This window comes from Dendrobates tinctorius, unplaced genomic scaffold (genome assembly GCF_039654945.1).
Source record: "Dendrobates tinctorius isolate UK_male_01 unplaced genomic scaffold, ASM3965494v1 ptg000007l, whole genome shotgun sequence".
Classification (NCBI taxonomy): domain Eukaryota; kingdom Metazoa; phylum Chordata; class Amphibia; order Anura; family Dendrobatidae; genus Dendrobates; species Dendrobates tinctorius.
In genome coordinates this window covers 28,097,222-28,121,379 of record NW_027361675.1, presented here as the reverse complement: position 1 = coordinate 28,121,379, position 24,158 = coordinate 28,097,222, and the positions used below count along the sequence as shown (strand labels likewise).

General features: G+C 49.4%; 1 protein-coding gene across 1 annotated transcript in view; it reads right to left on the bottom strand.

The window, feature by feature from the left end:
- The window catches only part of NT5C1A (5'-nucleotidase, cytosolic IA), a 109,049-nt gene that overhangs the window by 23,402 nt on the left and 61,489 nt on the right, over nucleotides 1–24,158 (bottom strand). The window contains exon 4 of the mRNA XM_073572952.1: nucleotides 22,236–22,365. Coding sequence (XP_073429053.1) covers nucleotides 22,236–22,365 — 130 coding nt within the window. The remainder of the gene's footprint in view (nucleotides 1–22,235; nucleotides 22,366–24,158) is intronic.

The following is a 24,158-nucleotide window of genomic DNA, read 5'->3' as shown; positions in this document are numbered from 1 at the left end:
CTGCCTGCTCCCGCCAAGACTGAAGCGTCAACAACAGCTGGCGCAATGTTTCTCCAACGAGGTCCAGCATAGCACAGTCCGACGACGAGAGCAGCAACGAATAGTCCTGGACTCTGTCTTGGCTCTTAGGCTGGCGTGCAACGCTTAGTTGAAACAGGGCTTTCGGCTCCTTCCTTATTAAAGCGGTGGGCTCCGGAAGCGTCCCGGAATTGGATCAGCCACGTGTCGTTGCAGCCCGACTGTGCACCCCCAGAGCCCACTGCACACGCACCTTGCCTCTGTCACCGCCGGCTGGAAAACTGCCCGACACAGCGCGCTTTTGTGACGACTCCTGGAGTGGACCCTCTGGGTCGTGACACCAACCCTCCCAGGGCGAGCTGACCTAGTAAAGACCACCCCCTATACAGGGAGTGTCAGGGGCAAGCCCCAGGGGGTGAGGCACCACGACTGCTAGCACCAGGCGGCCGGCTCACAGGAGACACGAGTGGGTGAGTGTGTCTGCAGGAACGTGTAAAGCGTGGACACGGGAACACGTGGTATACAGAGACTTCGTTCGTCCGGGTGTGAGTGAAGCAGGATGCGTGCAAGGCGCACGTCAGAGCACTGAGTCAGGCAGCAGGTGTGCCAGGAGGTGTAACAGAGTACAGGAGCAGGGTGTGTGCCAGAGGGCACAACTGAGCATAAGACAGAGCGCAGGATTGGTACATGTGCCAGGAGGCACAACAGAGTAAGAGACTGAGTACAGGATCAGAGCATGTGCCAGGAGGCACAACTGAGTATAAGACAGAGCACGGAATCAGAGCGTGTGCCAGGAGGCACAACTGAGTAAAAGACAGAGCACGGAATCAGAGTGTGTGCCAGGAGGCACAACTGAGTATAAGACAGAGCACGGAATCGGAGTGTGTGCCAGGAGGCACAACTGAGTATAAGGCAGAGCATGGAATCAGAGTGTGTGCCAGGAGGCACAACTGAGGATGAGACAGAGTACAGGGTAAGAGCGTGTGCCAGGAGGCACAACCGAGTATGAGACAGAGTACAGGGTCAGAGCATGTGCCAGGAGGCACAACCGAGTACGAGACAGAGCACAGGGTCAGAGCGTGTGCCAGGAGGCACAACCAAGTACGAGACAGAGCACAGGGTCAGAGCGTGTGCCAGGAGGCACAACCAAGTACAAAGCAGAGGACCTGAATACAGCGCACAGCCAGGCAGGGACACGGCATACCAAGCCAGGAAGCACAACAATAATCAGGCACCTCCCCTAGGGGGAGGTTGTCTGATATAGCACATGACTACTACTGGTTCCGGGTCAAGACCTAGCCAGAAAGCACATGACCACTACAGGTTCCGGGTCAGGTCCTCCATTACCATAGAGAGGACCGAGCCCTATACAGCACTGACAGGAGCACGCAAGCGCAAACGTGACATGTAGGAGGAGACCCGGGGACGAGAGCTGCGCGTGCGCACCCGACGGGACCCCCGGAGTGACCGTGGCTCCGGAAGAGATGACGTCGGGACCGAGGTCCCTCCCCCAGGGGAGCACGGAATGACAGTACCCCCCTGTAATGATGTATAGTAGGTTTCTATGAAGACAGTGGCTAGATGATAGAGTCACAGACACAGGTATACGTGAAAGTAGTTTGTATTAAACAAGCAGCACAGAACAGCACAGGTGCTGGCGGAGCCAGATAATGACAGCAGTGGTAACAGCAGCAGAACTCAGTCCAGTAGATAGCAAGTTGTACACCAGCACTATGTAGATGTAAGCAGACACAATCTTAAGAATGCAGGCAAGGACAGTCACTTAGCCCTCTCCCTTGCGGGAGGGGAATCTTCGGGCACAGTGCAGTGGCAGAGAAAGTCACTAGGTAATTGATACTGGATGTGTAAAGGTAGCAGGGATAAGTCTCTCAGGTGAAACGCACACAGCAGTCAAGATCTTCAGCGCATACCGTGAGTGCTGTAGTAGCGGTGAGCGGTGGAGGCAGAGCTGGAAGGAGCCTTCAGGCAGACACCGTCAGAGGGTCCAGGCGGCGGCAGTAGGCAGCAGGTAATCCAGGTGGATTCAGCAGGAAGGAAGGAGGTAGCACAGCGTGCAACTCCCAGCTAGCAGATCAGGTACAGGACGAGATATACAAGCAAGGTAGTCACGTCCAGGAAAGCTATTTAAACCCGGCGGGCGGGACCAACAGGCGGTGATGTCACAGGAACCAGTATGGCCGAATGAAGCCAGGCTTAAGGGCAACAGTAAGGGCAAAGTCCGGAACACAGCAGAATAGGAACGATGCTTACATTATTCCCCCCTTAAAGAATGTCCTCCGGACAATCTTCGACCAGGCTTGTCCGGGTACCTTAGATGAAACTGCTCCAGCAGCCGCGGAGCACAGATATTCTCCACCGGTTCCCAGGAATTCTCCTCGACAGAGTATCCTTGCCACTTGGCCAGGTATTGCAGCTTCCTTCTGAAGATCCGTGAATCCAGAATCTTCTCCACGACATATTGTTCATGTCCATCAACGAGCACTGGAGCTGGAGGAGAGGAAGTACGCCCTGGGAAGGAATTTGGTACAACTGGCTTTAGTAGGGAAACATGGAACACCGGGTGAACCTTCCAGGCAGGGGGTAATTTCAGACGCACCGCTACCGAATTCACTAGAGCCACGATCTTGTATGGCCCTACAAACTTCTGCCCAAGCTTGACAGTCGGTGCCCTCACCCTCAGATTCTTGGTAGACAACCAGACCGTATCTCTCACCCTATACACCGGAGCCGGCCTCCTGGTACGATCTGCTGCTCTCTTATACCTCTCCTGCGCTGTCGTCAAGGTGGTCTTCAGAGCTTCCAAATTCTGCTGTAAGAAAGAAAGATGGTCAGACACAGCAGGCACTGCAGCCTCCTTGGGGAACTGCGGCAAGATGCTTGGGTGGTAACCCTGATTAGCAAAGAACGGTGACTGCTTAGTCGAGGAGTGCTGCGAGTTGTTATATGTGAATTCTGCCAGGGGAAGCAGATCTACCCAATCGTCCTGCAGATGACTTAAGTAGCAACGGAGGTACTGCTCCAGGGTCTGATTCGTACGTTCCGTCTGTCCATTGGTCTGTGGATGGTAAGCCGAAGACAGACTTACTCTAATATCCAGAGCTGCGCAGAAACACCTCCAGAACCTAGACGTGAACTGCACCCCACAATCAGAGATCACCTCATCCGGGACTCCGTGCAGACGGACCACCTCTTGAATCAACAAGTCTGCAGTCTGTTTTGCTGTGGGTAATCCAGCGCAAGGGATAAAGTGTGCTGCCTTAGTGAGGCGGTCCACGACCACTAGAATGGTGTTCTTACCCTTGGAGACCGGTAGTTCAACAATAAAGTCCATTGAGATGGATCTCCAGGGACGAGATGGTATAGGCAAGGGTTGTAACAACCCGGAAGGCGACGCACGAGGCGTCTTGAACCGAGCACATACCTCGCAGGATGACACGTATCCCTCCACGTCCTTCCGGTACGAAGGCCACCAGAAGTACCGAGCCAGGAACTCTTGGGTCTTCGTTATTCCACGATGTCCCCCAATCTTAGAATCATGGATCAGTCGGAGGACTTCAAGTCTTGTCACCTCTGGTACATACAGCCGATTCTCCTGTAACCACACTCCTCCACTGAAATTTAGGCTTACTTCGGGGGTAGGTTGCCTTAGCAACGGATCTGCTGCGTATGCTGCTTTGATCTCAGACAGAAGATCCTGATGATGGATTGCAGAGATGAAATGAGCGGGAGACACAACAGTACTAGGAGACGACTTAATCACTTCCTCAGGAGCAGCAATCCTAGATAGCGCATCTGCCTTACCATTCCGTGCCCCCGACCTGTAGGAGATGATGAAGTTGAATTGGTTTAGAAACAAGCTCCAACGTGCCTGACGTGGGTTCAAACATCTTACGGACTGCATGAATTCCAAGTTTCGGTGGTCGGTAAGAACTGTAATCGGAGTTGAGGACCCCAGCAGCAAGTGTCTCCACTCCTTGAACGCCGTCACAGTCGCCAGTAACTCCTTGTTCCCTACGTCATAGTTCTTCTGCGCCGGGGATAGCTTCTGAGAAAGAAAGGCACAAGGATGAAGAACTGCCTTCTCACCTCCTCTCTGTGACAACACTGCGCCGATGGCGACATCCGATGCGTCCACCTCAAGAGTAAAGCTCAGGTCTGGGTCTGGATGTCTTAAGATGGGAGCCGACACAAATTTGTCCTTCAGCCGTGTGAACGCCTCCTGGGCTTGCGGAGTCCACCGGAACGGTACCCCCTTCTTAGTCAGTTGGGTGATGGGAGCCACAATCTCAGAGAAGTTACGGATGAAGCGCCTATAGAAGTTGGCGAATCCCACAAACCTCTGAACTTCTTTCACCGATCCTGGCGCTGGCCACTCCTGGATCGCTCTGGTCTTTTGATCGTCTATCTGGAGACCCTGTGGAGAGATGACATAACCGAGGAACTGCACTGTTGCCCTGTGGAACTCGCATTTCTCCAATTTGATGTAAAGATGGTTATGCAGCAGGCGTTGCAGCACTGTCCTCACGTGGAGCCGATGTTCCTCGAGATCACTGGAAAAGATTAAAATGTCATCGAGATACACAACCATAAATACATCAAGCACATCTCGGAAAATGTCATTAACAAAATGCTGAAAGGTTGCAGGAGCATTTCGTAGTCCGAACGGCATGACCCGTGACTCGAAGTGTCCATAACGGCAGCGGAAGGCCGTCTTCCACTCATCTCCAGACCGAATTCTCACGAGATTGTAGGCTCCCCGAAGATCCAGTTTGGTGAATATCTTAGCCTGCTTCACCCTCTCCAGTAGTTCAGAGATTAAGGGTAGCGGGTGCCGATTCATGACCGTTACCTTGTTTAAATCACGGTAGTCCATGCAAGGACGCAGACCCCCGTCCTTTTTCTTCACGAAGAAGATTGGTGCACCCGCAGGAGAAGTAGACGGTCGGATGAAGCCCTTGGCGAGATTCTCGTCGATGAAGTCCTTCAAGGCCTTTAATTCAGGACCAGACAAAGGGTAAATACGCCCGAATGGGATCTCCGCCCCAGATACCAGTTCTATCGGGCAATCGTAAGGCCGGTGGGGAGGTAACATATCTGCCCTCTTCTTGTCACATACCTCTGCCAGATCCTGATACTCCGGTGGTAATTGTCCCTCAGTCGTAGCTACTACCTTGGGGATAGCCGCGACCTTAGGAATAGCGGGGTTGCTGTTAGAACTTGGAGGGAACTGCACTTCCCTGGTCTCCCAGTTGATGCGAGGATTCTGAACCTGGAGCCAAGGTAACTCCAGGATAATAGGGAAGTGAGGAGAAGATATTAGTAAAAAGGACAAATGTTCCACATGTTCCTCTCCAATGCATACCTTCACCGACTCAGTCTCCATGGTTACCGGTCCAGATGTAAGTGGCGACCCGTCTACTGTCTCCATCAAGACTGACGACTCCCTCTTCACTGCCCTGATTCCATGCTTCCTTGCAAACGCGATATCCATGAAGTTCCCACTGGCCCCGGAGTCCAACATGGCGGCGCTCTCGACACACCGACCCTGGAAGCAGACCCTCAAGGATAGGTAATAGTGGGAATTCTTCTTAGTAGCGAAGTAGGAGGAAACGACGGATGTCATCGAGATCACCACTGCGTTCAATGGAAGAGATGCCAGCGAATTCATATCGGCAAAGTCCAGGTCTCTCTGATTGTCTCTGCCCCCCGAATTGTTCAGATCTAGGACGCAGGACTCCCCCGCCTCGGAGTTACAATCAATGATAGCTGCAGCCGTCTTACGTCTCCTGACTGGACACTCGGAGATGAAGTGACCGGTCCCCCCGCAGTAGAAGCACAGGTTTTCCTTAAAGCGATGCTCCTTGCGGGCATCAGGAGGATTTCTACGTACGGCATCCACCTGCATCGGTTCGGGCTCGGGCTCGGGATTCCTCCTGCTGGTGACATCTCTGGAGGGAGAAGAGAACGGAACAGTGTTATTAAACCGTAGATCAGACCAGCGCTCCTGTCTGCGCTCGGAGAGTCGATTGTCAATGCGGATGCAGTGATTGATGAAGTCCCCAAGAAGCACGGGCGAGTCCCCGCGTGCCAGTTCATCCTTAACTGCCGTAGACAATCCCCTGCGGAAGATGGCCTGCTTGGCTGCCCCGTTCCAGGTGGTGTCTAAAGCCCATCTACGGAAGTCCAATGCATACTCCAGCACCGAACGCTTCCCCTGCCGAAGGGTCAGCAGCGTCGTCTCAGCAGTATTAGCTCGGTTCGGGTCATCAAACATCTGCGTCATTGCGGCAATAAAATTGTCCATAGAGTTAAGCAGAGGGTCGTCGGTCTCAATCAAAGGGTTGGCCCACGCGAGCGCCTTACCAGACAGCAGCATGACTATAGTCAGAACTTTGGAGCGTTCAGTAGTGAACTGTGGGGCATGAGCAGCAAAGAAGATCCGGCACTGGTTCAAAAATCCTCGGAATTTATCCCTCTCACCAGCGAACCGGAAGGGAGGAAGCTTCGGGAAGGTCGGTGTAGTATCCCGGGCAGCACCTGCTACCTGCGCGGCTGGGGCCTGTTCCAGAGCAGCAATCCGATCGAGCTGCATAGGAATCGCTTGCTCCAACGCCAGAACACGATCACCCTGAAGAGGAGCTGCTTGTTCCAGCGCCGTAATCCGATTTGCCAGTCGTTGCAACTGTGCCTCTGCTGCCCCGGCATTGTGTTCGATACGTTGCTCCAGCGTGTCCAGCTGGGTCCTAATGCCTGCCACATCCTGCCGTATCAAAGCAAGCTGCTTGCTTACACGTTTCTCCAGGGACTCTACACCTGCGGTCTCCATATTGGGGGCTTGTATATCCTGTAATGATGTATAGTAGGTTTCTATGAAGACAGTGGCTAGATGATAGAGTCACAGACACAGGTATACGTGAAAGTAGTTTGTATTAAACAAGCAGCACAGAACAGCACAGGTGCTGGCGGAGCCAGACAATGACAGCAGTGGTAACAGCAGCAGAACTCAGTCCAGTAGATAGCAAATTGTACACCAGCACTATGTAGATGTAAGCAGACACAATCTTAAGAATGCAGGCAAGGACAGTCACTTAGCCCTCTCCCTTGCGGGAGGGGAATCTTCGGGCACAGTGCAGTGGCAGAGAAAGTCACTAGGTAATTGATACTGGATGTGTAAAGGTAGCAGGGATAAGTCTCTCAGGTGAAACGCACACAGCAGTCAAGATCTTCAGCGCATAACGTGAGTGCTGTAGTAGCGGTGAGCGGTGGAGGCAGAGCTGGAAGGAGCCTTCAGGCAGACACCGTCAGAGGGTCCAGGCGGCGGCAGTAGGCAGCAGGTAATCCAGGTGGATTCAGCAGGAAGGAAGGAGGTAGCACAGCGTGCAACTCCCAGCTAGCAGATCAGGTACAGGACGAGATATACAAGCAAGGTAGTCACGTCCAGGAAAGCTATTTAAACCCGGCGGGCGGGACCAACAGGCGGTGATGTCACAGGAACCAGTATGGCCGAATGAAGCCAGGCTTAAGGGCAACAGTAAGGGCAAAGTCCGGAACACAGCAGAATAGGAACGATGCTTACACCCCCCCTTACGCCCCCTCTTTCTAAAACTGGAGAGGAACTTAGACAAAATCTGGGGTGCGTGGATATTCTCCCTGGGTTCCCATGACCTCTCCTCGGGGCCAAAACCCTTCCAATCGACCAAGAACATGGTTCTCCCTCTTACCTTCTTCATGGCCAAAATGTCATTCACCTCAAACTCATCCCCTAAGCCAACAGGCTGGGGTGTGTGGCCTGGAGAAGGATGAAATCAGTTAAGAACCACAGGTTTTAGGAGAGATACATGGAAGGAATTGGGAATACGGAGTGAAGGAGGCAGCTTCAATTTGTAAGCAACATCATTAATCCGCCTGAGGACCTCAAAAGGACCAATGTAACGGGGACCCAGTTTGTAAGATGGTACCTTAAGGCGGACGTATTTGGTGGAGAGCCACACCTTGTCACCAGGGAGAAATGGAGGAACGTCCAGGCGCCTCTTGTCAGCGTGTAATTTCATTCTGTCACGTGCTTTCTCGAGAGCGGTTTTGGTCTCCTGCCATACTCTGGAGAACTCCACAGACAGAGAATCGGCAGCAGGTACCCCGAGACAGGAAGTACCGGTAGAGGCACATTGGGATGCTGTCCAAAGACGATGAAGAAAGGAGACTTGGTAGACGATTCACTGGAGTGATTATTGTAGGCGAACTCAGCCCAAGGAAGTAGACCGACCCAGTCATTCTGATGAGCATTAGAAAAATGCCGGAGGTAGGATGTAAGGATCTGGTTGGTACGTTCCACCTGCCCATTGGTTTGGGGGTGCTAGGCGGATGAGAAATCCAATGACACTTTCATGAGTCCGCATAGAGCTCTCCAGAATCGGGAGGTGAATTGGACCCCTCTGTCTGACACGATGTGCTGGGGGAAGCCGTGAATCCTGAAGATATGGGAAATGAAGAGCTTCGCCAAGTCAGGAGCAGAGGGTAGTCCGGGAAGAGGAATGAAGTGGGCCATCTTTGAAAATCGGTCTACAACCACCAAGACCACAGTACAACCGGAAGAACAAGGCAGATCAGTAATGAAATCCATGGCTATGTGCTGCCATGGAGCCGACGGAACGGGAAGCCGGAACAGAAGACCGGAGGGTGGTTGTCTGGGTATCTTGTTCTGGGCAAAGGAAGGGCAAGATGCTACAAAGTCTTTAACATCCTGGGAGAGTGAAGGCCACCAATAATGGCGAGAGATTAAGTCCAAAGTCTTTTTGACACCAACGTGGCCGGCAATCTTGGACGAATGTCCCCAATTTAGCACTCGTTTTCGGTTATTCTCAGCCACAAAGGTTCTTCCCGGAGGTAACGTGGTTAACTTGACAGGAGCCACAGTAATGACTTTGGATATATCAATGATATGAGAGGGTTCTTCCTCTGCATCAGACGACAGGAATGATCTTGACAACGCATCCGCTCTAACGTTCTTATCGCCGGGCCGAAAATGTAGCTCAAAGTCAAAGCGGGCGAAGAATAGGGACCACCTGGCTTGCCGAGGATTGAGCCTCTGTGCGGACTGGATGTACGCCAGGTTCTTATGGTCCGTGAAGATCTTGAATGGATGTATAGCACCTTCCAGTAAGTACCTCCACTCCTCCAAGGCCGACTTAATGGCCAATAGCTCTTTGTCGCCAATGGAGTAGTTCTGCTCAGTGGAGGAAAATACTTTAGAAAAGAAGCCACAGGTGACAAAACGTCCAGAAGAGGATTTCTGCAGAAGGACTGCGCCAGCCCCAGTAGAGGATGCGTCCACCTCGAGAGTGAAAGGTCTACTAACCTCAGGTCGGTGAAGCGCCAGAGCAGCGGCGAAGGCTTGTTTCAACGACTGGAATGCCTCTTCAGCCTCAGAGGGCCAAGCCTTTGGGTTAGCTCCCTTGCAGATAAGGGACGAGATGGGGCGAACCAACGAGGAGAAATGAGGAACAAACTGTCGGTAGTAGTTCGCAAAACCAAGGAAGCGTTGGATTGCCTTCACCCCATGGGGCTGTGGCCAATCGAGGACGGCGGACACCTTTGCCGGATCCATGCCTAGACCTGATTCTGAGATAATGTACCCCAAGAATGGCAGGGACGTTTGCTCGAAGGCACATTTCTCGAGCTTGGCATAAAGGTGGTTCTCCCTCAGGCGCTGGAGGACTTGACGCACGTTCTTTCTGTGGGCGGAGAGGTCTGGAGAAAAAACGAGGATGTCATCCAGATAGACTACCACGCAGGAGTACAGCATATCCCGGAAGACGTCATTCACGAACTCCTGGAACACCGCTGGGGCATTGCAGAGGCCGAAGGGCATGACCAAGTACTCATAGTGACCGTCTCTGGTGTTAAAGGCGGTCTTCCACTCATCCCCGGAACGAATGCGGATCAAGTTGTAGGCCCCACGAAGATCCAGTTTGGTGAAAATTCGAGCTCCTCTAAATCGGTCAAAGAGCTCCGGGATCAATGGCAATGGGTACTTGTTCTTGACCGTGATATCGTTCAGGCCTCGGTAGTCTATGCTAGGACGGAGGGAGCCATCCTTCTTTTTTACAAAGAAAAATCCCGCTTCCGCGGGCGAGGAGGACTTACGGATAAAACCTCTCGCAAGGTTCTCCTGGATATAGTCAGACATAGCTTGGGTCTCAGCAGGGGATAGCGGGTATATCCTACCCCTGGGTGGTGTAGAACCAGGAATGAGGTCAATCGGACAGTCATATGGCCGATGGAGGGGCAGAGTCTCGGCCTCCTTCTTGTCGAAGACATCTGCAAAGGACCAGTAAGCCGACGGCAGACCTGTAGGTGCCGGGGATGGACCGGCAGAGTTCATCGGACGGACGGGCAACAGGCACTTCTCCTGACAGAACGGTCCCCACCGGAGTATCTCGCCCGACCGCCAGTCCAGAGTTGGCTCATGAGTCCGTAGCCAAGGGAGACCTAGAAGAAGTGTGTAAGACATGGTAGACAAGACGAGGAAGGAGATCTTCTCCAGGTGCAGGGCTCCAATCTGCAACTCGATCTCTTCGGTGGCCTGGGTAACGGTCTCCTGAACGGATGTACCATTGACCGAAATAATCGACCGAGGAGTCTCCAGGGATCTGACAGGAATCCGGTATTTTTTAACCGCCTCGAGTGTGATAAAATTCCCCTCCGCGCCAGAATCCAGAAAAGCCTCCTCAGAATAACGCTTGGCACCGAGATTCAATAATACGGACACGAGCAGGGGAGGAGAGGAATCGCGTACACCTAGGGAAGCCTCTCCTATCAACCCTAGGCGGAGAAGTTTCCCGGCTTCTTGGAGCAGGAACGGAGGAGGTGAGAGGAGCTCCTCTCTCTGGCTAATTCACGGGCACGTTCCTGAAACCGCAGGTCAATGCGTGTCGCCAGAGAGATCAGATCCTCTAAAGAGGTGGGGGTATCCCGACCTGCCAGTACGTCTTTGATCCGACCAGACAGGCCACGCCAAAAGATCCTTTGAGAGCCTCGTTGTTCAAACCGAGTTCGGAGGCCAAGGTACGAAAACGGATGGCATACTGTCCCACCGGTAGCGTACCCTGATGGAGGTTAAAGAGGGACTCGGTGATAGAGGCCAGCCGACCCGGCTCGTCGAACACCTTGCGGAAGGTGTCCAAAAAGGTGGAAAGCTGAGAGACGAGTGGGTCATTGCGCTCCCAGAGGGGGTTCACCCATGCTAACGCCTCCCACTCTAAGTGTGAAACAATAAAGGCAATTTGGGCGCACTCAGTGGGATAGTGCTGCGGCAAAAGCTCAAAATGTAACCGGCATTGGTTCAGAAATCCTCGACAAAACTTGGGGTCCCCGCTATATCGGGGTGGCTTGCCGAGGCGCGGCATCGGGTGCGGGGCCGAGGACAGGGCAGAAACGGATTGTATGGCCGACAAACGGGACTCCATGGATTTCAAAAGGGCCATAATCCTGGTCTGACTCTCCCGTAGGAACACCAGTTCCTTTTGGATGGAGGTGGTGGTACCAGCGGGGTCCATAGCCTGATTATACTGTGACAACTCCTGGAGTGGACCCTCTGGGTCGTGACACCAACCCTCCCAGGGCGAGTGAAGACCACCCCCTATACAGGGAGTGTCAGGGGCAAGCCCCAGGGGGTGAGGCACCGCGACTGCTAGCACCAGGCGGCCGGCTCACAGGAGACACGAGTGGGTGAGTGTGTCTGCAGGAACGTGTAAAGCGTGGACACGGGAACACGTGGTATACAGAGACTTCGTTCGTCCGGGTGTGAGTGAAGCAGAGTGTGTGCCAGGAGGCACAACCGAGTACGAGACAGAGCACAGGGTCAGAGCGTGTGCCAGGAGGCACAACCAAGTACGAGACAGAGCACAGGGTCAGAGCGTGTGCCAGGAGGCACAACCAAGTACAAAGCAGAGGACCTGAATACAGCGCACAGCCAGGCAGGGACACGGCAGACCAAGCCAGGAAGCACAACAATAATCAGGCACCTCCCCTAGAATCATAGAATCATAGAATCGTAGAGTTGGAAGGGACCTCCTGGGCCATCTGGTCCAACCCCCTGCTCAAAGCAGGATTCGCTAAATCATCCCAGTCAGATGTCTGTCCAGCCTCTGTTTGAAGACTTCCATTGAAGGAGAACTCACCACTTCTCGTGGCAGCCTGTTCCACTCATTGATCACTCTAACTGTCAAAAAGTTTTTTCTAATATCTAATCTGTGTCTCTTCCCATTCAGTTTCATCCCATTGCTTCTAGTCTTTCCTTGTGCAAATGAGAATAAAGTTGATCCTTCTACAATGTGACAGCCCTTTAGATATTTGTAGACAGCTATTAAGTCTCCTCTCAGTCTTCTCTTTTGCAAACTAAACATTCCCAAATCCTGCAACCTTTCCTCATAAGACAGGGTTTGCAGACCGGTCACCATTCTGGTCGCTCTTTTCTGAACTTGCTCCAGTTTGTTGATGTCTTTTTTAAAATGTGGTGCCCAAAACTGGACACAATATTCCAGATGAGGTCTGACCCTAGGGGGAGGTCGTCTGATATAGCACATTACTACTACTGGTTCCGGGTCAGGACCTAGCCAGAAAGCACATGACAACTACAGGTTCCGGGTCAGGTCCTCCATTACCATAGAGAGGACCGAGCCCTATACAGCACTGACAGGAGCGCTCAAGCGCAAACGTGACATGTAGGAGGAGACCCGGGGACGAGAGCTGCGCGTGCGCACCCGACGGGACCCCCGGAGTGACCGTGGCTCCAGAAGAGATGACGTCGGGACCGAGGTCCCGTCCCCAGGTGAGCACGGCGTGACAGCTTTTACTTATAAGTGTGGCGCCCCTGAGGCTCAGTCGCCACAGAGGTACTGTACCTTCTCCTAAGGTATAGTGCCCCACCACCTAGGTAAGTTGGGAACTCCTTTCCTCGCTCCAAACACCTGCATCCCACACACAGGCTAGTTCAGCACTGACCACATTGCGGCTTCATGCTTAGAGGGTAGCAGAGCACCTTTCGTGGGTCCTTGCTTCGTAACACAAGATGTGCTGGGAGGTGGGTGGAGTTGAGATATATAAAAGGTAGGGAAGGTTTAAAATTACAGATCAGTCTGGAGGTCAGTCAGGAGAGTCTGAGGACGGATCCCTGGAAGAAGGGATGGAGGAAGGAGTGCTGCAGCTGCCTCAGTGACCTGAGCCAGCTGGCACGGGAAAGGAACAGAAGGAGAAAGACGTAGAACTGCAACCTAAGCGTCCATAAGAGAGAGAAGTAACAGCGCGGAACGAAGGAGTAGGAGAACAGAGAGGAGTTGTGGGTTGGAAGAGGAACCCTGCCTATAGGTTCTCAGCACAAGGCCGGGGCCCGGTCCCCAAGGTTGTATGGACACTTATGGTTCTGCAGCAGACATCGGTGGAGTAGTTGGCTGTAAATGCACTACTCCCATCCAAAACTTGGGGCACAACAGCAACTGAATAGAGAGCCAGGACTCCAGAGAAGGGAGTCCCCGAGAGAGGCCACAGCTGTCTGTCATACAAGTAGAGTTGTTAAGAACATCTGACAGGAGGAACATCAGAGTACCACGGTACTGGAGCTCTTCACACTAAAAGGCGCAATAGAGGAGTCGTTCAGGAAAGGTACATGTTGGCGGAGTGTTGGAGAGGAGAAGCCTGACTTGCCTGGGAGGTTGATCGAGTCTCTGCCTGGAGGACACGGCACGGAGGCAGGCACCAGTGTATACCACGGACTGTGAGTAAAACTTTGGAACTACAAGCCCTGGTGTCTTCCATTCATTTGTGCGCTAACACCGTCAGCACCACTACATCTGAGTACCAGCATTCCTCACATCGCCTGCGCCTATACACGGCCCTGGGGTTACAGCTTCACCTGTGGGGAGCTACACCATTTATGCTGCAACACACCATCAGCCCCAGAGGATCTGCCCGCAGCGTTGGCTTAACATCTTGCTTGCCAAACACCACAGGTGGCGTCACGAACTATCACATAAACTATATCACAAACCACCATTCATTTGGGCGCCCAGGGCCACGGGCCGGGTCACCGCCGCTGTGACACCTTTCCCCCTGGCACCGGCCCAGTACCGAGTACCCCACAGCCCTGGGAGGGCGACCCATAATCGCGCCCCAGCTTCCGAGTTAGAGCCCCGGTCCGGTCCTTTTTGCCTTCTCCCGGGAAAACAAGGGAAGCAGCCCCAACAGTTCCGGACCCGGCTCCGCACAGGTACCCGCAGCCCGATCTTCCTCCTTACAATAGTGGTTGGCAGCTTCTGCCCTCACCCAATTACCAATAAGTACTGTACAAGGAGCTGAACTCAGAGCTAGTAACGTACGCAATTTATGGACATGACTGGTCCATGTTTTCATATATCTGAGTACGACCTTGGATGAAGCAGCCGTAGTGTGGCTGCGATGGCCTAAAAAAAATGGCAGCTTGCAGATATTGTGTTTATTTTTTTTTAAATAGTTAACTATTAAATGGTTGCATGGTTTTGCAAGTGGACAGCTGTTTCTCCTGCAAAACGATACAATCATTACAATCTGCTGCTCCATTTTGTAGGTGAAACAAATAAAAAGGCTACAGCAGCTCAATCTGGCCTTACCAACAGTAAGTACTTCATTTTAATAAAGTCCCCACTCCTCCTTCTCACCTTCATTGGTCAAACATGCACATTGCCCCCTAAAGTCAAACTGTATTGAAAGAAACAGATACTCTAAATGTATAACTATATATCAAGTACTGTATCTATAAAAATACTACCACAAACAAAAAGTCTTATTGTAGTATTAGTTACTAGAGTTGAGCGACTTTGGTCGGATCGGGTTTCATGAAACAAAATTTGTTTGAAATGAAACTGGTCCGACTAGAGCAAAAAAAGTCGGAGTTTCATCCGAAACCCGACCCCAATGCAAGTCAATGAGAAATAAAAGTCGGCATTGAGCGGATGACATTCATCCACTCAATGCCGGTTTTTATTCCCCATTGACTTGCATTGGGGTCGGGTTTCGGACGAAACTACGACTTTTTTTGCCCTAGTCGGACCAGTTTCATCTGAAGCAAATTTTGTTTCATGAAACCCGATCCGACCAAATTCGCTCAACTCTATTAGTTACATAACTAAAATCATCATGTTAACAAAAATTAGGGTGGGGTATATTGTTCATAGATTATAATAAAGCTCTTCTGGTGATAAATACACTGGGGATATTAGTATAGTTATGGGTCGCTCTCCCAGGGCTGTGGGGTACTCGGTACCGGGCCGGTATCAGCGGGATGTGTCACAGCAGCGGGGACCCGGTCCGTGGCCCTGGGCGCCCCAGTAACGGGGGAATGTAATTATTTGAATGAATAGTTCGTGACGCCACCTGTGGTGTTTGGCAAGTGAGATGTTAGGCCGACGCTGCATGCAGATCCTCTGGGGCTGGTGGTGTGTTGCAGCCAAGATGGTGAAGCTCCCCACAGGTGGAGCTGTAGCCCCAGGGCAGTGTAGATGTGGGGGAAGAGGAGAGGCACACACGGTGTAGAAGCTGGTACCCAGATGTAGCGGGGCTGGATGCGTTGGCGCAAGAATGAATGGAGGACACCAGGGCTTGCAGTTCCAAAGCTTTACTCACAGTCTGTAGTACACACAGGTGCCTGCCTCCATGCCGTGTCCTCCGGGTCAGGGACTCAGTCAACCTCCAGGCAAGATGGAATGCTCCCTTCCAACGCTCCGCCAACATGTGCCTTTCTGAACGTCTCCTCTATAGCGCCTTTAAGTGTGAAGTACTCCTAGTACTGAGTTACACTGGAGTGCCTCCTGACAGATGTTCCCAAGAACTCTACTTGTACGGCAGACAGCTGTAGCCTGCTTCGGGGACTCCTTACTCCTGAATCCCGGCTCACTATCAATGTTGCTGTTGTGCCCCCAAGTCTTAGATGGGAGTAGTGCATTTCCAGCCCACTACTCCATCGGTGTCTGCTGCAGAACCATTAGTGTCCATACAACCTCGGGGACCGGGCCCCGGCCTTGCGCTTAGAACTTCTAGGCAGGGTTCTTCCTCTAACCCACGTCCTCTCTGTTCTCTTTTACTCATTTGTTCCGTTCTAATCTCTCTCTCTTATGGAAGATCAGGTTTCAGTTCAATGTCTTTCTCCTTCTTTCCTTTCCCGTGCCAGCAGACCCAGGTCACTCAGGTCTGCTGCAGCACCTCCTTCCTCCATCCCTCTCTCAGGGATCTTCTTTCCTCACTCCTCTCTGAGTGGCTTCCTCTCCCAGACTGACCTGTAATTCTAAACCTTCCCGCTCTTTTATGTATTCTCAACTCCACCCGCCTTCCAGCACGTTTCGTGTTCCAAGCAAGGAACCACCAAAGGTGTTCTGCTACTCTCTAAGCAAGAAGCCGCAATGTGGCTTTGCTGAACTACTCTGTCGTGTGGGGTGCGAGTGTTGGAGCGTGGTCAGGAGCCTCCAACTTACCTGGATGGTGGGGCACTACACCTCAGGAGGAGGTGCAGTGCCTCTGTGGCGACTGAAGCCTCAGGGGCGCCACAGTTATAGTTATTAGTATAGTTAAGAGCTTCATCAATGGTACATAAAGGCACATATGTGGGGCAGTACGATCCCTATGTAGCTCAAGTAATGATAATATACTACTTATGACTTGTATATGAACTGTTGAATTGTAAAGCGCTGCGGAATATGTTGTCGCTATATAAATAAAGATTTTGCTAAGACTCTCAAGTATACCCGGCATAAGGAGTATTGGGGGAGGGGGGAGGGGGGATGGCTTTGATTGTATTACTACAAGATATGTGAATTGTTACATGTATATTGATATCCACTGTTTATTGTTTTAAATCTTTTGAAACCTAAATAAAAATAACTGGTTTAAAAAATATAAATAAAGATTATTATTATTATTTATTATTATATACTCAAGCTATTTTGTGAGCTTTCTGTTCCTGGTTTGATGTCAGAAATGATCTATAAGCAGTGATTTATTTTAAGCTACCATTGTGGCATATATATCTTTGTATTCCTTGCATCTTTTGTATGGTACTTTGCAAATATAAGCACTTAGCAGCACCTATAGTTCTATGTATGTTTCCTCATGGGTTATATTATTTGTAATAATTTTCAAGTATGCAGGGGCATACATACCGTATATACTCGTGTATAAGCCGAGATTTTCAGCACATTTTTTTGTGCTGAAAATGCCCCCTTGGCTTATACACGAGTCGAGGGGGAGCAGCGGCAGGAGCCGGTGGCTGGGACATCATACTCATCCTCCTGTGCCATCGCTGAATGTCCCCTGCATCCTCCATTGTCCCAGGGCTGGCAGCTTTTCCTGTGTTGAGCGGTCACATGGTACCGCTCAATAAGGTCATGAATATGGACGCAACTCCACTCCCATAGGCGTGGCGTCCATATTCATGACCTTAATGAGCGGTACCACGTGACCGGTCAACACAGGAAGAGGCTGCCGCACCAGGACAACGGAGGATGCAGGGACGTTCAGCGATGGCACAGCAGGGTGAGTATGGATGGGGGGAGCACGGAGGAGGATGGGGGAAGCACATAGCAGGACAGGGGAGGGCGGTGGAGCACGGAGCAGGATGGGGGAGCACAGAGGAGGACTGGAGGAGCACAGAGGAGGACGGTGGGAGCACAGAGCAGGATGGAGGGAGCACGGAGCAGGATGGGGGAGCACAGGGGAGCACTGAGGAGAACGGGGGAGCACGGAGCAGGATGGGGGAGCACAGAGGATAGGGGGAGCACTGAGGAGGACTGGGGTGCTCTGAGGAGCATGAAGGAGGACGGGGAGGACAGGGAGCTGAGCCATACATAGTAGGATGGGACGTGGGAGCCGAGCCATGCATACTGGGAGGGGAGGGAGCCACACAGAGCAGGACAGGGATGAGGGGACAATGTACCCGGCTTATTCTCGAGTCAATAAGCTTACCCAGTTTTCTGTGGCAAAATTAGGGGCCTTGGCTTATACTCAGGTTGGCTTATACTCGAGTATATATGGTAATATCATGGGGCACCATAGGGGTCTTATTTGCCCCCCCCCTCAAAAAATAATTAATACATTCAATAGGATCACAAAAGAGCATTCACACCTTGGCAACCCTTACAAAGTAGTTTTGCGCTTATTGAACCCCCTTAGTGTTTCTCTGCTCTAAGATATTCCTTTCACAGCTGAGATATAGTGTGACGCCAACATAAGTATCCCTGAAACATAGTATGATACCCACAGAAGCAACATCTCCACAATACCCTCCACATGCACAGTATGATAACCTTACAATACCCCCCCCCCAAAGTATAATACGCCAACAGTTTCTCCACACAATATTATGACCCCACGGCGATCCCAATACAGTATGATGGCCCCCCCACAGTCCACCCTACACAGTATGATGGCACTAAGACAGTTCTCCCACATCACTCCATACAGTTTTATGTCCACCATACAGCTGTCCATACAGTATAATGGATCACACACAGCCTTCTATGCAGTATACCAGTCCCCACACAACCCTCCAAACAATAAGATGACCCCCACACAGCCGTCCTTCATACATAGTGGCTCTAACAGCCCGCATGTAGTATATCAGCCTCTATACAGCATAACTGCCCTCAAGCAGCCCTCTTGGTGCATATTTTCCATACTCTTTCTTTAGTATGAGTTGAATCTGCCACAATAACGCTGAAAGACTTGACATGCTGAAAATTTAAATCTGCACCAAATCTGCAAGTCAAAAATAAGCAATGTGTGCATGAGGCTTCAGGATTCTCATTTATTTTGCTGCCATCAGGAAACCATCAGATTTTGTGAAAAATCTACACAGAAAAAAAAACGTGATAAATCTGCAATATGTGCACAGGCCTTAAGCAATTTACATGCTAAACAATTGTGGTGCCCCCAGGAGTATGGTCGCCACAGTGGCATTACCTTCCTCAGGGAGGGTAATGTCATGCTTAGAAGCAATGAAGGGTCTCTCTGGCAGTTAACCATGTCATGCAACACAGTTCCCACTCCAGGCCAGCAGAGGGAGCTCTGAACCAGAATTGGGGGAGGAGTGCTCTCTGAGGACCAGGAGGGGAAATTAGTTAGTTAGTGTGAGGAGGGCAACGTGTGTAGACGTGTGGAGAGAAGCTGGAGGTTGAGCTGAGGAAAGAGAGCTCCCTCCCAGTGAGAGCGCATGATCTAGAGCCTGGTCTCCACGGTTGTATGGATACTGCAACAGAAACCAGAGGAATAGGAAGCTGTAAATGCCAACTAAGACTCGGAGGCACAACAGCGACGGGTGAGCCAAGAGAGATAGAGGGCTACAGCTGTCTGCCACACGAGGCAGTTCTAAGAGAAGATAAGAAGGAGGAACTTCAGTGTAACACTGATCTGCATGTACCTCAAGTCAGCGCTAGGAAGGAGACTACACAACCCATCTGATAGAGAGATCCCTGAGTTGCTTCCAGGCTAGCCTGCTCCTGTGCCATCTGTAATCAGGACCCTGGAATGCGCTTGCCAAGTAAAGGTAAAGAAACTGCACCCTGTTGTGTCCTTGCCTCCTTCCTGCAACATCCTCAGCACTGCTACATCTCTGTGCCAAACACTGCACCCTCTTCCTAAACATTCCGCTACTCTGCCCTGGGACCAACAGCCCTACCTGTGGAGGGCTACAACATCATTGCTGCACTACACCATCTGTCCCAGAGGATCTGTCTGCAGCGTCGGCTTAACACCTCCCTTGCCGAACACCACAGGTGGCGTCATGAATCACTTATAAACTTTATTCCCAACTCAACCCCCTTTTACATGGGCGCCCAGGGCCATGGACCGGGTCACCTCTGCTGTGACAATCCCCTCTGAGAGACCGGCCCGGTACCGAGTACCCCACAGCCCTGGAAGGGCGACCCACAATCCAATTATCAGATGATAAATTATGTCAACTGTAATTAATTGTCTGCTGTACCTGCATTATAGACTGCATGCATCATTAGATGAAGCCAATCGAATGCAAAAAATATGCATATCTATGCAATGGGCACCGTAAGGATACTTTCCCAGAATGAAGTTTTTATGCTGCCCATTATAGAAAAAAATGCAAGTTACCTATTAGGCTGCCGGGGACACCCGCTGACATCACGGAGGCTGCGGGGAGTCCCCGGCTGATCTGTGAATGAACTAATGACTGTGGAAAAAGTCAGAAACTTTCCCACGGTAATTAGATCATCTACAGGCAGCCATTGAGGCTGCGAAGAGCTTAATCAATTCATTTTGTAGTAGATTACAGTGAGGCTGGTCGTATTAGCACCGGTCCTCATTGTAAACTATTTAACCCCTTCTGATGGATTGCAGCGTGGGACATGACAGAACAGCGGAGAGGTAAGGATATTGGTGATTTTTTATGTTATTTTTGTTGCAGGTCACGGTTTTTTTGGGGATTACCAGACTAATAAAAATTTGTCAAAAACTAGGTGTATTTATTTCATTAAAAGACTTTTTACTTAATGTCTGTGTGTGGTTTTTAACCCTTTCTTAGTATAGGGTTAATAATGGATCGGTGTCTTATTGACACCTCTCCATTATTAATCGGTTTAATGTCACCTTACTATCGAATGGTGACATTAACCCTTTGTTATATTAACCCATTCGCCACCGCTACAGGGCAATTGGAATAGAGAGGATAAGTGCCAGAATTGGCACATCTTATAGATGCGCCATTTCTGGGGTATCTGGGGGCGGATTTTTGTAGCCGGGGGGGAGCAAAAACAATGGCTATTAAAATCTGCTCTCACTCACCTGCTTTACCTCTTTGGTTGACAAATTACCGCGGGAGCCCACACATTTTTTTTTACAAGGAATTAACCCCTTAAATTAATACCTACACCTCCCAAATTTTGCACACAAACCCTCATCTAATTATTAGTCAGTAAATGCTTTACTGTATGTAAACCATGTGTCATTTCATGTCGGGTTGGGGAATGATTTGACAGAAGCCGGCAATTGAATTAGCGGCTATTCTGCTATAAAGAACTCTGTGAAATATAAATATATATATATATGTGTGTGTCTCAATGACATGTATATATATATATATATGTATTCTATGTGTATATATCTATTCTTTCGTTTCTTTATTAAACCTGTCAGTGTGAGTTTACTGTATAGCGCACTGAATTGCCGGCTTTTCTAAAAGACACCTGGTGTGTATTTCTCGCAAGTCACATGTGTGGTCCGTGTGTAATGCATATTTTTAGCGCACCCATAGACTTGCATTGGCGTATTACGGGCGTAGTATGCTGACAATCGCAGCATGCTGCGATTGGCACGGACCGTAAAATACACGCGAAAAATACGGCTGATGGGAGCTGCCCCATAGAGAATTATTGGTCCGTGTGCAATGCGTTTTTTTAACGCCTCTCACTCGTCCGTATTCCTCTCTAGTGTGAAGCCGGCCTAACTCATACATACCCTCCAGTCCCGGCTGAAAAACGACGAAGCCCTGCAGTGCATGCGCTGGGGGATTCATAAGTCTGCAGTCACACATAGTGCGATAAAGGACCGGACAACCCCTTTAAGACTAAATTTAACGTATGACTTTATTTTGTTAGTTTTTGAAAATGGTCAACATGATAATATAGATTTAGCTGTTATTATTCTCATAGGCAGCAAGGAGGCTCCATGGATAGCACAGTTGCCTTGCATCTTTGGGGTCTTGGGTTGAAAACCCAAAAAGCACAAAGATTTTAGATTGTGAGCCTCAATCAGGACAGTGCTAATCATTTCTGTAAAGCGCTGGGAAATCAATGGTGAGTAAAATAAATATATCATTTCAGGTTTGCTAAGGTTCTTCTATAAGGCTACGTTCACACTATCAGTATTTGGTGAGGTTTTTTACCCCAGTATTTGTAAGCCAAAACCAGGACTGAGTGATAAATCCAGAAGTGGTGAGTGACGTGTTTCTATTATACAGTTCCTCTGATTGTTCCACTCCTGGTTTTGGCTTACAGATACTGAGGTAAAAAACTCACCAAATACTCAATGTGTGTACGTGGCCTAACTAAATACAATTTATTAGCCCTGCTGTAGATTATATTATTGGCTGGTGGCTACAAAGAAAACCCCATGTCTGCTTGGTAGCATTATAGCAATTCTGTACTTACTGTAATGGTTTATGGTGTTAATGAGTCTTACTCCCACTTGTGCATGGTTGTTGGTCATGAGGACTATATCAAACAGATCCTCACTGTCTGGGTATAACTCACGTAGCTGAGTATTAACTGCTTCCAGGGCCTAGCATGGAAGAAGGACAAAACGAGATTAATGTCTAGAAGTGTAAAAGAAAATACATAAATAGAGGTTTATAGGTGACAGTAGGGAAAATCATATGCCTGTGTATTACGCCTAGTATCTTAGTGTATATCCACACATATCAGGATGTTCCAAGTTCCTGTCACATAGAAAGTGATAAACTGCAAACAATATTTTGGAGTACATATCCGTTTTATCCTTTGAAAAAACATTCCTTTGGTTCAAGCCAAGAAAATTAAATACTTTCACTTTGAAAAAATCTTTTTGGATTCAAAATATAATTTTCCCAGATTAAAGGGTTATTCACTTCTTCATGAATATTGTTGGGTTGCGCTTGTAAAAACAAGCACTTTTGCAATTTACAGCTTATTAACCCCTTAGTGACAGAGCCATTTTGCAGCTTAATGACCAGGCCAATTTTTACAATTGTCACTTTATGAGGTTATAATTCTGGAATGCTTTAATGGATCCTGCTGATTCTGAGACTGTTTTTTCGTGACATATTGTACTTCATGTTAGTGGTAAAATTTCTTCGATAAGTCTTGTGTTTATTTATGAAAAAAACGGAAATATGGCGAAAATTTTGAAAATTTTGCAATTTTAAAACTTTACATTTTTATGCCCTTAAATCAGAGAAATGTGTCACACAAATTTCTTAATAAATAACATTTCCCACATGTCTACTTTACATCAGCACAATTTTGGAAGCAAAATTTTTTTTGTTAGGAAGTTATAAGGGTTAAATTTGACCAGCGATTTCTCATTTTTACAACAAAATTTACAAAACCATTTTTTTTAGGGACCACATCACATTTAAAGTCATTTTGAGGGGTGTACATGACAGAAAATACCCAAAAGTAGCACCATTCTATAAACTAGAACCCTCAAGGTGCTCAAAACCACATTCAAGAAGTTTATTAACCCTTTATGTGCTTCACAGGAACTAAAGCAATGTGGAAGGAAAAAATTAACATTTAACTTTTTTTTGCAAAAAATTTACTTCAGAACCAATTTTTTTATTTTCACAAGTGTTAAAACAGAAAATCAACCACAAAATTTGTTGTAAAATTTCTCCTGAATACGCCGATACCCCATATGTGGGGGTAAACCACTTTTTCAGCACACGGCAGAGCTCGCGAGGGATGGAGCGCCGTTTGACTTTTTGAACGCAGAATTGGCTGGAATTGAGATCGAATGCCATGTTGCGTTCGGAGACCCCTTAATGTGCTTAAACAGTGGAAACCTCCAACAAGTGACCCCATTTTGGAAAATAGACCCCTTAAGGAACTTATCTAGATGTTTGGTGAGCACTTTGAACCTTTAAGTGCTTCACAGAAGTTTATAACGTAGAGTCGTGAAAATAAAAAATAATTTTTTTTCCACAAAAATGATCTTTTCGCCCCCAAATTTTTATTTTTACAAGGGTAAAAGAAGAAATCATACCCCCACAGTTGTTGTGCGATTTGTCCTGAGTACGCTGATACCCCATATATGGGGGGAACCACTGTTTAGGCGCATGGGAGAGCTTGGAAGAGAAGGAGTGCAATTTTGGAATGCAGACTTTGATGGAATGGTCTGCGGGCATCATGTTGCGTTTGCAGAGCGCCTGATGGGCCTAAACAGTTGAAACCCCCAACAAGTGACCCCATTTTGGAAACTAGACCCATTAAGGAACTTATCTAGATGCGTGGTGAGCACTTTGAACCTTCAAGTGCTTCACAGAAGTTTATAACGTAGAGCCGTGAAAATAAAAAATCTTTTTTTTTTCACAAAAA